A 12,105-nucleotide genomic window follows, 5' to 3' on the forward strand; every position below is an offset into this window, starting at 1 on the left:
GCATGATATACGGGTGCAATAGTGGCACAAATGTTGTGGAGTAACCAACCACTGTCTGATTGAATTTAAGGCCCACTCTATGACATAAAACCCATGCCTCACACTGTCCAGGTGGCCAAGAATCTGAGGCCAGATAGACCATGGGCCTAGGGGAAAACCAAATACTATTGCTCTGCTAAAGGAACAGAGCAATAAAATGACTGCTAACAACATTCTGCTACACTCATAGATCAGTATCCCATTCAGCCATCATCAGAGAAGTTTCCTCCTGCAGTATGTGGGAATTAATAGAGACCCACAACTAGACAATGTGCAGAGAGACAGACCTTGGAACACTGTCCTAAATGGGCTGTCTTCATTCAACCCCTCCCCTCAGGGCTTAGGGAGCTATGAGGAAAAGGAGGCAGAGATTTTAAGTGCCAGAGAAGGATGACACCAAGGAATGGTGTCTTACAGACACAACAGGACTGATGTAATATGAACTCACAGAGACTATGGCAGCATGCACAGCCTGCAGGTTTAAGCCAGATGGGGTCCTAGTGTTGAGGGTAAGGTGGGCATAAGCTCCCATTCATAACAACAAAAAAACTATTTCAATTTGACAACTGCAAAGGAAAAATTACTTTTCTCCAATGGAGTCTCACTATCCGCACATAAAGGGGGACCCCATGCCCAGGAGATGGCCAACACAAATCTAACACCATGTTTTTTTTATACATCTTTTGTCTCATAATGCTTTGTTTGGACATTTTATCTTACTGGTATTTTGCTTGTATATTCCGGTTTCTGACTTTGTGTTTTTATGGGCTTTGTGTGTCTTCATTTCTTGTGCTTTTTCTGTTTTTATTTTTGCTTTCTGTAGAGAAGGAAGGTGTGGAGCTGGATGGGTGGGAAGATAGGGAAGATCTGGGAGATGAAGAAAGGGAAACGTGATCAGAATATATTGTATGAAAAAAGTTATTTTCAATAAAAAGAATAAATTTACATAGCTTCTTTCATAGTGTTAAAGGGTTTACTAAGGTTACATTTTTTTTTTAGTGTATGGATATCAAAGAAATAAACTTTGGTGCATTGTCTAAATGCATAACATGGTGCTAATATGTAATTATGTCAGGCCTCTGTAAAGTTTAAATTTATTCATTATTTCTTCACAGCAGATATTGTACTACACGCATGAAAATGCACTGGGGTCTGATATGCCTCCCAGCTATTCTAGGCAGCAGTGAGACAGGTTTTCATGTATCCTACACTGACTTTAAACCCATTATGTAGTTAAGGATAACTGTCAACTTCTGATTCTGCCTTCTCTTCCTAAGTGCTAGGATTACTAGGGTGCACTATGCCTGGTTTTATGCAGCACTGATAACCAAACTCAGGCCTTCAAGCATGACAGTCATTCTAGCAACTGAGCCACACTCATAGCCAAAGCAGTACCTTTTAATTTCCACTTTATAGATGGAGCAAACAGAAGTTAATTGTATTTGTTCAAGTGGCAAAGTAGAGTGGGTTAATAGAGTCTGGGTTCTAGGGAGTAGTAGGGCTCAGTACACATGGGCTTTTTCTTCATTTGAGTACATACAGATTTTGGCCTAATAAAGATTACTCAATGCTGAGAACTACAACTCAAATGCATATAAAAGTAATATTTATTGGGTTGGAGAGATGGTTCAGTGGTTAAGAGCACCAGGGTTTGAGTCGTAGCACCAATTGACAGCTCAGACTGTCTGTAACTCTAGTCTAAGTGGACCCAGCACCCTTTTCTAGCCTCCACTGGCACCAGGCACACATGTGGTACACAAACATACATGCAGGCAAAATGCTCATAAACATACAACAAATGAATCTTAAAAAAATAAACATTTATTAACTTAGGCTCTATAACACTGATTTAGTGAAATAAAATAAAAACACAAAAAACAAGTAAAATGTCTGAGACACCTTTCAGCTTGAAATGTATGTTCTAGGTTAAGTCAGGAGACTTCCTTAAGCTTAACACAGAGAAGCAAAATCGTCCCAATTCCATCCAGAGTCTACGGAGGTACTATGGTTGATCTATTTCCACATGAGGTGCCTAGTGCTAGCGTCTTTCATATTGAGACAATCCTCAGCATGCCTGGTATACAAGTTTAGATGAATCCTCAGGCCCTTCATCTTCCAGACTCTGCGGTAGCTGTTTGAGCTTTGGCAGCATTTTCCAAAATCTTCCTTTTCCATTCTTCATAATCCTGTGTCAGACCTTCATCTTTCAGTGCTTTATGTGGGGTTTCTATTACTTCTTCTATTTCTATAAGGGAAAGTTATCAAAAGTAATTTCCAACTTATGTTTACAAATGGCATAAAAGTAAAAATTAAAAGTATCTACTTCAATTAAGGTAAAAGAATAAGACTAAGAGAAATGTAACATGACGAATTTTGCTCTTCTTTCTCTTACATGCTAAGTGTTCTAAGACACTGAACAACAGTCTGTATCTCAAGTAATCCCATCACAAACATTATGAAGTAGGTGCTAACATTAATCAGGTCTTACAGATTAGAAAACTGAAGCTGTTAGCATCAGACTGTCTTTATAGTTAGAGTTCCTATGTAAGTAACTAGAACTTAATTTGAAAATATATTTTTAGGGAAAAAAAAGTAGTCAATCACAAGTTACTTTTCTGGTTATCCAAACAGGGACCTCACACTAGACCATACTTAAAGCAAATGAGTAGTTTCACTCGATCGGATCTTTTCCATTCTTTTAGGTTCAATCTATTAGGACTTGCTGTTCAAATACTAGGTGGAGTTCTCTGAACCAGTTCTGAGTTTGCCCAATTTATGTTTGGGTCTCTGTTTGAATTCTATTTGGTTTGCCTAAGGATGTTAATTGTGACAAAGCAGGATATGAATCCTGGCAGCTCAGCTACCCACACTCACACACACTGCTTTGACAAGGTCTCACTGTGTGGACCTGACTGGTCTAGAACTAGATTTGTAGACCAGGCTGGCCTTGAACTCTTTTTTTTTGGTTTGCTTGTTTGTTTTTGGTTTTTCGAGGCAGGGTTTCTCTGTGTAGCTTTGCGCCTTTCCTGGAACTCACTTGGTAGCCCAGGCTGGCCTCGAACTCACAGAGATCCGCCTGCCTCTGCCTCCCGAGTGCTGGGATTAAAGGTGTGCGCCACCGCCACCACCGCCTGGCGGCCTTGAACTCTTGAGTGCTGGTATTAAAGGAATAACTGAGTGCTGGGATTAAAGATGTGCATCACCATGCTTGTGCTGCACACACTTTCAAAAATTAGGAATATTTTTATTTGTGGCCACTTTAGATATATTTTTACTTACACTTCTGTTTCTTCCATTTAATTATTGCTTAAAAGGCTGTTTGTGTTGTTGTTGTGAGATGATATCCATGTGTAGCCCATGCCGGAATTCACTATATAGACAAGCTGGCCTTGAATTCACAGCAACCCCCTTGTGTCAGTCCTTTGAGTGCTTGGATTACAGGTGTGTACAACCACACCTGGCTTGAAAAATAGGTCTCATCCAGTCAGTGGTCAGACTTTTCTCTAGTGCTGGTTCTTGTCATGCAAACTGTTGGGAGTGCCATAGTATTGCTCATTGCATAAATCATACCACACCAATTTCAGCACCAGGACAGCTAGGATGCCCTGCCTACCTTTCGCTGGTGGTTCAACCACAGACTTCTTTTTCTTCAGTGCTGGACTAGCTAAATCTCCAGAGTCTCCTTTCAGAAAAGGAAAAAGTGGTTTCAAGGTTATTTTTTTTTATTCAATTTTATTAGTCATATAGGTCCTTAGGTTGATCACAGAAATTCAAACCCAGGGGAGCAAAATGAGATGAAGGAAAGGCAGATAATCTTGCCACTCTCTTTTCTGGGTGTTTCTCTTGTTAGACATGAGAATCACTTCTACCCTAGCTTATGTACACAGAAGCTGGCATTTAACACTGGAGTCTCTTTGTTTTGAGACAGGGTTTCATTATATAGTGCTGGCTGACCTGGAACTCAATCTGCAGACCAAGCTGGACTCAAACACAGAGTTCTGTTTGCCTCTGCATCCTAAGTGCTAGGATAACTGCCTGGCTGACACTGATGTTTTTTAAAGAATATATTTTCTAGGCATGGATTTGTATTTTCTAAGGTACTAAACCACCATGTTTGAAGAACTGACCTGTCAATTTTCTCATGAAAGAATTAATAAATCAGCATTTTCAACTACAGAATACTTACTGTTAATTTGCTGCCCAATCTTCTCTAACTGCTTACATAGCCGATCAAATATTGCTTTTTTCACACCAGATGTAGTTATCATTTTGGTTTTATCCACTTTTAGCTTCAGAATTCTAAAAAACAATTTCATAAATTTGCTTTTTTCAATATCACCAAGTTTCTTAGCAAGTCAACCAGATTATAAACTTCTTACTTTTTGCCCACACTTTACTAAGATTCTCCAGCTGTCTAGATTTTCCTTTATTTTAGCTAGAAGCTTGTAAATTTGCTCTTATTGAACTGGGAGCTAAAATGCATCTGTTCTGCAATAATTGGGGCAACTAAAGGCATCTGTTGTAGAGCGTCATGCCTCTTAGACATTACCAGTTTGCAGAACTTGCTTTGAGAATGATTCTACTTATAAAGGAGAGTCATCTCTCTTTGCCCCACTCCCAAAGCCCAAAACTCTGCTCATATTCCTCTAGAGCAATCAATTAAAAATAAAACAAACCAACTGAGACTGAAGAGATGGCTCAGTGGTTAAGAGCACTAGCTACTCTTTAAGAGGGCTTGGGTTCAATTCCAACACCCACATTGTAGCTCATTGTAACTCACAACCATCTGTAACCGTAATGCCCTCTTTTGGCCTCCACAGGCAGCACATTTGTGGGTTTTTTTTTTTTTTTTTCTTTCGAGACAGGGTTTCCCTGTGTAGCTTTGCACCTTTCCTGGATCTTACTCTGCAGCCCAGGCTGGCCTTGAACTCACAGAGATCCACCTGCCTCTGCCTCCTGAGTGCTGGGATTAAAGGCATGCACCACCACCGCCCGGCTCAGAAGTATTCTTTAGGAATGAAAAATTCACATATGGGCAAAAATTTCCAATGGTAAAAGAACACTAGACTAGATCCAGGCGTTGGGGTGCACACACACTTGAAATCTCAGAATTTGGGAGTCTGAGGCAGAAGGATTACCATGAGTTTAAGGCTATCCTAAGATACACAGTGACTTTCAGGCCAGCATAGACTACACAGCAAAATTCTGTCTTAAAAAAACCACAATACTCCCCCTACCCTCCGCCCCTGGAAAAACAAAACAAAGCAACACTTACTTGCATGCTGAAAGTAGTGCAGCAGTGGTGAAAAGTGGCCTGGACAAGTCCAGATCTGTTCGTTGTGTTTCGGTAAGACTAGACTCATAGCTAGAAGACAGCAATGTTTGTGGAATTATTTGTCATAAAGTATAAGTTTTGGTTTTACTCAATTACTGGGCAAGCCTCAATGAAACATTTCACTATTAGGATAAGGATTTATACTGTATCAAGTTGATAATAAATAAATAAAAATGAAAAAAAAAGTATTATTTCAAAGGGGCTGAAAATGCATTGAAACAATTTAGAAAACAAAACAAAACTTACTTGTAGTCTCATCTGGCTTCCGACTTGAATTGTCCTGGGCTATTGCTAGCATTTGTTTTTTGACTGTGCTATAACAACTGACTCAGGATTTTTTTTTTTAATATTTATTTAGGAGCCAGAGAAACAGTTCAGTGGCTAAGAGCACTTGTTGCTCTTGCAGAACTCCCAGCGTTCACACAGTGGCTCACAACCATCCATAACTCCAGTCCAAGGGACCTGATGCTCTCTTCTGACCTGAGGGCACCAGGCATGCATGTGGTGCAGACATACATGCAGGCAAACACTTATACACATAAAATAAATAAATCTTTAAAAATTATACATACCTTTGCAGTATCTTTGAAGCCATGGTCACTGCTTCTGTACAGCTGAACTGTACAGCTAGGTCTCTTATTCCAATATTTGAATTTAATCCCAGTAAACACTCAAAAGATTTAAGACAGCTCTGATACATCTTCTTGTTCAAGCCAGAGAGCTTAATTAAATAAGCCTTTGAAAGGAAAAACATTCAAATTTTAAGTTCAATATATTATTATCCTTAAATATTTATTAAGTGGTATTCTTGTGGGCCTCAAGAATATATCATAGAGATTCAGCTGTGTATTAAAGCTGAACTTTGACCGGCCAAGGGCCTGTCAAAAGGCAAGGCATTTATTATGAATATTTGGTGTTACCCAGCCTTTAATATTCCAGTTGTCTTCTGCTATGAAATCCTTGGGTGCCCAGACCAATTGGTAAACAGTTCAGCTCCCCTGACCTGCTGAACCTACTAAGTTACTAACTGCCCTGCTGAGCTTAGGAGACAAGCTGGAGGGAGATGAGAGATGCCTAGCTTTGTTTCCTGTGCTAATGAAGCTCAGACCATCCCCCGGCCTAGAGGAGGCCTAGTGGTTCTCCAGAGCACTTTGAGAACAAAAGAGGTTTTTACATATCAAGGTGAGAGATAAAACAACATTCCTGAGGAGGCAGGGAACCACGTGCCCAAGGAAAGAAAAGGCAGGTATTTTCAGTAGACAGGGAGAGAACAGCACGGAGAAAAGGAAAAGAGAATAGATGGGTAAGAACTTGAGAGGAACAAACTGAGATGGGAAAGAACTAGATTGAAGGGCTAGAAGAGAGGACTAGAGGAACGAGATGGGAGATGAGGAAGAGCCAGATGTGGAAGAACAAGATGAGGAAGAGCCAGATGAGAGAGAAGCAGATGGGAGAGGAGCTGATAGGGGAAAGAACTACATGGATGAGAACCTAGAAGTGACAGAACTAGATGAAGGAATTAAGATAGAACCTGGAGGGGACAACAGATAAATGTAAAGAGATATTGGTCAAGAAAGGAGCTAAAAATAAAAGCAGAGTATAAGCTTGTAGAGAGAAAACTGACAGAATAATAAAATGTATTGACTAAAGAATTTAGTGTACATAGATTCATTTCTTTTCATCAAAGATTAATTATCAGCTGGTTGTAGATTCTTCCCGGACCCTGGGAGGGGACTATCGAGGGGCTGGACCCCAATAGTCCCTGAATTAGGGGCAGTTAGTAACTTAGTAGGTTCAGCAGGTCAGGGGAACTGAACTGTTTACCAATTGGTCTGGGCACCCAAGGATTTCTATGTATTAATTATGTGCTAACTTTATTTAACTCAAAAATCAACAATCATGCCAAGCAGTCTACTATTTCTAAGAACTTTAAAAATGTTTAAACAGTATTGCTTGTCTCAACTTTGCAAATATCCAGAGGGAGACACATATATGTAATTTTGGAGGCAATGTGCAAATTACTGGGAAAAATAAGGGAAGTATTGAGAATAGTGTGAGGAAGGTGTGTGTCTGGAAGAAAGGGGAGAAAAGTGGGACACTCCACCACAGTAGGGAACCAACTCCATCTGGGGGAAGCTGGGTCTTCATAAAGGATATGACAACAAAGCAGAGTCATACTAAGACAAAAGGGAACTTGGCAGAGGAGAATTGAGGAGGGGAGTGTTGTAGTTACAAAATTACAAGTCACTAAGTGATTATAGCTTGAGGTCAGGGTAAAAGAGACAGAAGAGATGGATAGCAACAGAAAGTTAACAGAGCTTTAATGAATACATCAATTATGACACAAGTACTGTTAGATACATTACATAAGGATAGATATCAACTCTAGTCATAATAATCCAGTGAAAGACATTTTTTATCCTCATTTTATGGATGAAGAAACTGGCAGCTCACAGAGTTAATAAATAGTACTAACATTTGGTTTCAAACGTGTGACTCTTCCTGACTCTAAAATCCTAAAACATTAGGATTTTGAGAAGGCCTGGTCCAGCTGTGAGAGTTTATCTCAACTTTCAATTTGAGGTCTAGATTCACTTGGAAGAAGAGGCTCTGGGCATGCCTATGGGGGATTATGTCGATTGGATTTGTAGGGGTGGGAAGATAGACTTGCTCACTGTGGGTGGCATACTTTCCTGCCACAGGATCCTGGACTGTCTGAAAAGGAGAAAGTGTACTGAGTACAATGACTTCCTAACTGTAGCTGCCATGTAGATTCTTCAAGTTGCTTTGATTTCTGTGCCAGGATAGATTGTACCCTTGAACTGTCAGCTAGAAACCCTCTCCTGTGAGCTGCTTTAATCGGGGTAATTTATCACAGCAACGTGAAAAGAAACAGAGCCGACCACAAGAAGATTAAAATGAAACAAAGAAGCCTGAGTGTCACATCAGGTCATTCAGATGATGGAACCTACTTACTCTATCCAAGGGGCACTTCATGCAGGAAGCTGCAAGGTCCAGGCATATGACAGCACTGCTGGTTTCTGAGCTGTGTGCAGACAGACCGGTGCACCTCACCTTAGACAGCCGTAGGTACTCCTCTGCTTTCCTGGTTATAAAGACAATACATTCACTAAAATTGTTCCAGACCTTTGTCCAACACTTAGGCAAAGAACTGAAGGCAGCACGATGGACTCATATCCCACCTAACTTTTGTGCAAGTTCATATGGGGCCTAGAATTCACATCCTTTGGAGAGGTAAAGTTCTCTAGGTGGGACCAAAATGACTCTAGACTTAGCCGTGTCCAAGCGCTTTTAAAGAAAAGTGAATTCAAGTCTCCCCAAACAATCCTTCTCCTTCTAACATTACTTGAAGAAGTGTAAAGAGGTGAAGGCAGGCAGTTCGAGCAAATCAAATCCTTTCTTTCTCTTTCTTAAATGAGTGGTTCTCAGTTTTGGAGGCTTGTGAAAACCGTTCTGAGTCCCATCCCATTTCTGGTCAGTAGCCCTGGGATGAAGATTACGGACTTTTTATTTCTAACAAGATGACACTGTTGCTATGGCGGATTCAGGACCACATTTAACGAACCGCTATTTTAATAATCACGAGTCCTATCTTTAAATCTATTCAGAGCGCCTTTCTTTCCCTTCCCTCACATCACGAGGTGCTGTACGCTTGCCTGCAATAGCGTCACTCCATCGACAGATCATACAATTATCCCCCCAATCTCAAAGGCTTCTGAAAACTGAGGCTATCTGGGCCACTCTTGCCACATTTTCCCAAGCGTGGCACTCCTAACAAACCAGCCTCAAAGCCAATGGGGCCTTTCCTGAATTCCTATGCCCTACTCGTCACTCCAGCTCTGCACTCTGTACTATATTCTACCTTACTCTTGCCATTTACAGTCATTTCCACGGGGTCCGTCCTGCGTGTCCGGCTCACCGCTCTAAACAGGTTCTCGAGCCTGAGAAATGACCAGAGGTTCACCCTGACTGGCTCCTTTTCCGACCACAGTGCATCCCACAGAGCTAGACGACTGCGAACGCCCTCTGAAGTCATCTCCCACAAGCCCACAGCCCGAAGGCTTTTCTCCGCGAAGGGCCGCCCGAGTCTCGCCCAGGCCAGCGTGCGGTCCTTCCCGCACCGCCAGTGCCTCCGGCGTCGCCTTGGGAGGACCCAGGGCCGCGAGTCAGGGACGTATCCCAGCACGCACGGCCGCACTCACCTCAGGACACCCGGCTCCGCAAGGCCGAGGCGCGGGGCGAGGCGCCGGACCAGCTCCGACTCCATGGCTCGAAGAAATGCGCGCCGAAACTCAGACTGTCACAGCGCTAAGACCCACCCCTGGCGCGTCCAGATTGGTCACAAGAAAAATGAGACCGTCCCACAACCAATCCTGGTCTCCCTTCTGCGCAAGTGCACACGAGGGTGCGCCGGTCCGGGAGACGTGAACGAGCCCAGAGCTTTAGCGCAGCCCTTCTACGGCCGCGAACCCCATAACTACGGCTTCCCTTCCTGCTGTCCGTAGCCCGCCGCTGCGCAGTACTAGTCTCGCCCCGCCCCGTCCACTACACACCGCCCTCGGCCTCTCTTCCCAAACCACGCGAGACTTGAAGTGGACCAATCGAAAAGCCGCTACCAGCTGAGGGCGGGGCTAGAGAGGGCGGGGCTCGGAAGGCCGCGTCACCTGACGGCGGGCGGCTCCGGCAGAGTAGGCTCGGCTGCTTGCGGGTCCCCGAGTCACCATGGTGAGTGAGAGGCAGCAGTGGGCCAGTGGGCTGCCCCTGTCGCAGTCCTCGCTTCTCCCAGCGGACGGGAGCCTCGCGGGCAGAGTAGGGCCCCTACGTTCCGATCGAGGCCCGTCCCAGCGGGGCTGGGCCTGCGGGATGGGGCACGGGCTGGGGAAGGCCGCGAGTAGGCTGCGGTGGGTTGCGGTGGGCGGTGGCGCTGGATTTGGTCTTTGCCCTGAGACCCGGCGGCCGCTCTGAGGAGTGTCTTGGGCTGGAGGTTGTGGGTGTCGGTGGAGGCCTGCAGCAGCCTCTTGTATGGAATGGCCGCCTTCCCTCTGAGAGTCGGAGTCCTAGGTCTGCGGCCCCAAATGTGGAGTTGAGGGTGTGAGGAGCGGCTGAGCTTTGGGCTGGCGCTGTAGCTGGGACGCGCCCAGATGGTGCATTTCCACCTTTGTGCTCGGCTGTGCTCGCGAGCCCCACGGCTTTTCTCTGCTAGGCGTATCTTTCAGTGGGGCCGCGGTGGACCCTCGGCCTTCCATGGCCGCATAGCCCCCTGATCTTGTAGTGTCTGTCAGCGAATCCTAGGGACCTGTTCGCGTGAATTTCCCGAAGGACTCATGCTTTCTTTCACTGAACCCAACCACCAGAAAGGAGACCACTTTTCCTTTCTCATTTATTCACTGAGGACTCTAGCTCACTTGCTGGGAGCAATCATTCTCCTTTGGGTTTCTCTGTGATGGTAGCACGTCGTGGTGTGGCACTAGCCTTATGAACATGAACTTCCTCAAAATTTGAATCCTGTCTGTTTTCCACAGGGCAGGTTGTCGCTTGCATCCTACTAGCATTTGGTGTAATCTGCTCTGAACAGATAATGTTTTTGGATGCTGGTATGCTTACATCCGTTTTAATTATTTCGGTATCCGTTCTTTGTATTCAGAATTCTGTATTTCACTTCAAGTGTGTTAATAGAAAAAACCAGTATTAAATCTTTTTGTTGTTGATTTTTTGGAGTGGGGGTTGGAGATGATCTTGCTAGTCTCGGACCAGCTTACTATTCATCGTCAACGTCCAGCTTGCTGAGTTCTGAACTTTTGCTCCCATAATTTGATAAATCTTTGATGTGTACTATTTAATATAATACTTTGGCTTACAAGATGATTTTTTTTTTCCCTTAGAAGTTTTACAGTCCGGGTTTTGTACATAACCAGTGTGACGTTTTAACTTTAGAATTTGTTTTTTCAACACTTACTAGTTGGCATCGTGTTTAATTACATAAAGCATTTGAGGATACCCGACAGAGTCCATTTATGTGCTGGGCGAACCAGGTTGGATCACAATTTGTTATGTAAATTTTACTGGACAACGAAACCTAGGTATCAGTTCTGTCATAGGCAGTTTTTAGGAGTTGAGCCAGGTAGTCTTTCAGTCTCACTTTGGCATCTAGAAACAAGTGTTGATCTCATTTGCACTTTATTACTAGAAATCCAGAGTCCAGTTCAACTAACCACACATCTGGTGGAGGAGACATGCTTTTGAAACATACTGTAGTATAGTGCTTTGGGGTTATGATGGGAAAGACTTGTGTCAGGAGATTGAGGACGACCTTGGGAGGTAATGTGAACAGATTCTGAGGAGAATGGGCTTGAATTCTCAACAAGGAGAAAAGAGAATATTGCTATTTAATGTTCATGGTGTGCTCCATCATAAGACTTTTGGGGTATTGCTACCTTAGTGTATTATGGAATTCAAAGTGGAGGGGTTTTTGTTGTTTACTTTTTTCTTTTTGCAGTTCTGGGGATTGGACCCAAGGTCCTCAGCCTGCTAGACACAAACTCCAACATAAACTCCCCAGCCCAAATTGTTTTAAAGTTTCTGTCCACTCATCATCCTTAATTCTCTTTAAAGTATTAATTTGTCCTTATCACCAGTTTTAAATACCATTTTCATCAACATGATCAAATTCATTGTCTTAGCCAGGCGGTGGTTACAATCCTAACACTTGG

The 12,105-nt window shown here is 43.3% G+C and overlaps 2 protein-coding genes across 2 annotated transcripts in view; one reads left to right on the forward strand and one right to left on the reverse strand.

Annotated features, from left to right (window-relative positions):
* Positions 1-1,838: 1,838 nt before the first annotated feature.
* Positions 1,839-9,889, reverse strand: Orc6 (origin recognition complex subunit 6). The gene is made up of 7 exons (XM_052727688.1): positions 9,598-9,889; positions 8,351-8,480; positions 5,947-6,110; positions 5,315-5,404; positions 4,226-4,338; positions 3,653-3,721; positions 1,839-2,284 (listed from the first exon to the last, which is right to left on the reverse strand). The coding sequence occupies exons 1-7, from the start codon at positions 9,660-9,662 to the stop codon at positions 2,148-2,150; spliced, it is 768 nt and encodes a 255-aa protein (XP_052583648.1). The 5' UTR covers positions 9,663-9,889; the 3' UTR covers positions 1,839-2,147.
* A 136-nt stretch (positions 9,890-10,025) lies between these two features.
* The window catches only part of Vps35 (VPS35 retromer complex component), a 40,044-nt gene continuing 37,964 nt past the window's right edge, over positions 10,026-12,105 (forward strand). The window contains exon 1 of the mRNA XM_052727687.1: positions 10,026-10,120. Coding sequence (XP_052583647.1) covers positions 10,118-10,120 — 3 coding nt within the window. The 5' untranslated portion in view covers positions 10,026-10,117. The remainder of the gene's footprint in view (positions 10,121-12,105) is intronic.

The sequence above is a fragment of the Peromyscus californicus genome, unplaced genomic scaffold (assembly GCF_007827085.1).
Source record: "Peromyscus californicus insignis strain IS unplaced genomic scaffold, ASM782708v3 Scaffold_8__1_contigs__length_139910024, whole genome shotgun sequence".
Classification (NCBI taxonomy): domain Eukaryota; kingdom Metazoa; phylum Chordata; class Mammalia; order Rodentia; family Cricetidae; genus Peromyscus; species Peromyscus californicus.

Bases quoted from the DNA above. Each gene is read 5' to 3' on its own strand.
- Orc6 (XM_052727688.1), bottom strand. From the start codon at position 9,662: ATGGAGTCGGAGCTGGTCCGGCGCCTCGCCCCGCGCCTCGGCCTTGCG. The intron at 5,405-5,946 runs GTATGTATAATT...GCTGTCTTCTAG, and splicing joins GCTTCAAAGATACTGCAAAG to CTATGAGTCTAGTCTTACCG. The intron at 2,285-3,652 runs GTAGGCAGGGCA...TTTCCCTTATAG, and splicing joins GGTTGAACCACCAGCGAAAG to AAATAGAAGAAGTAATAGAA.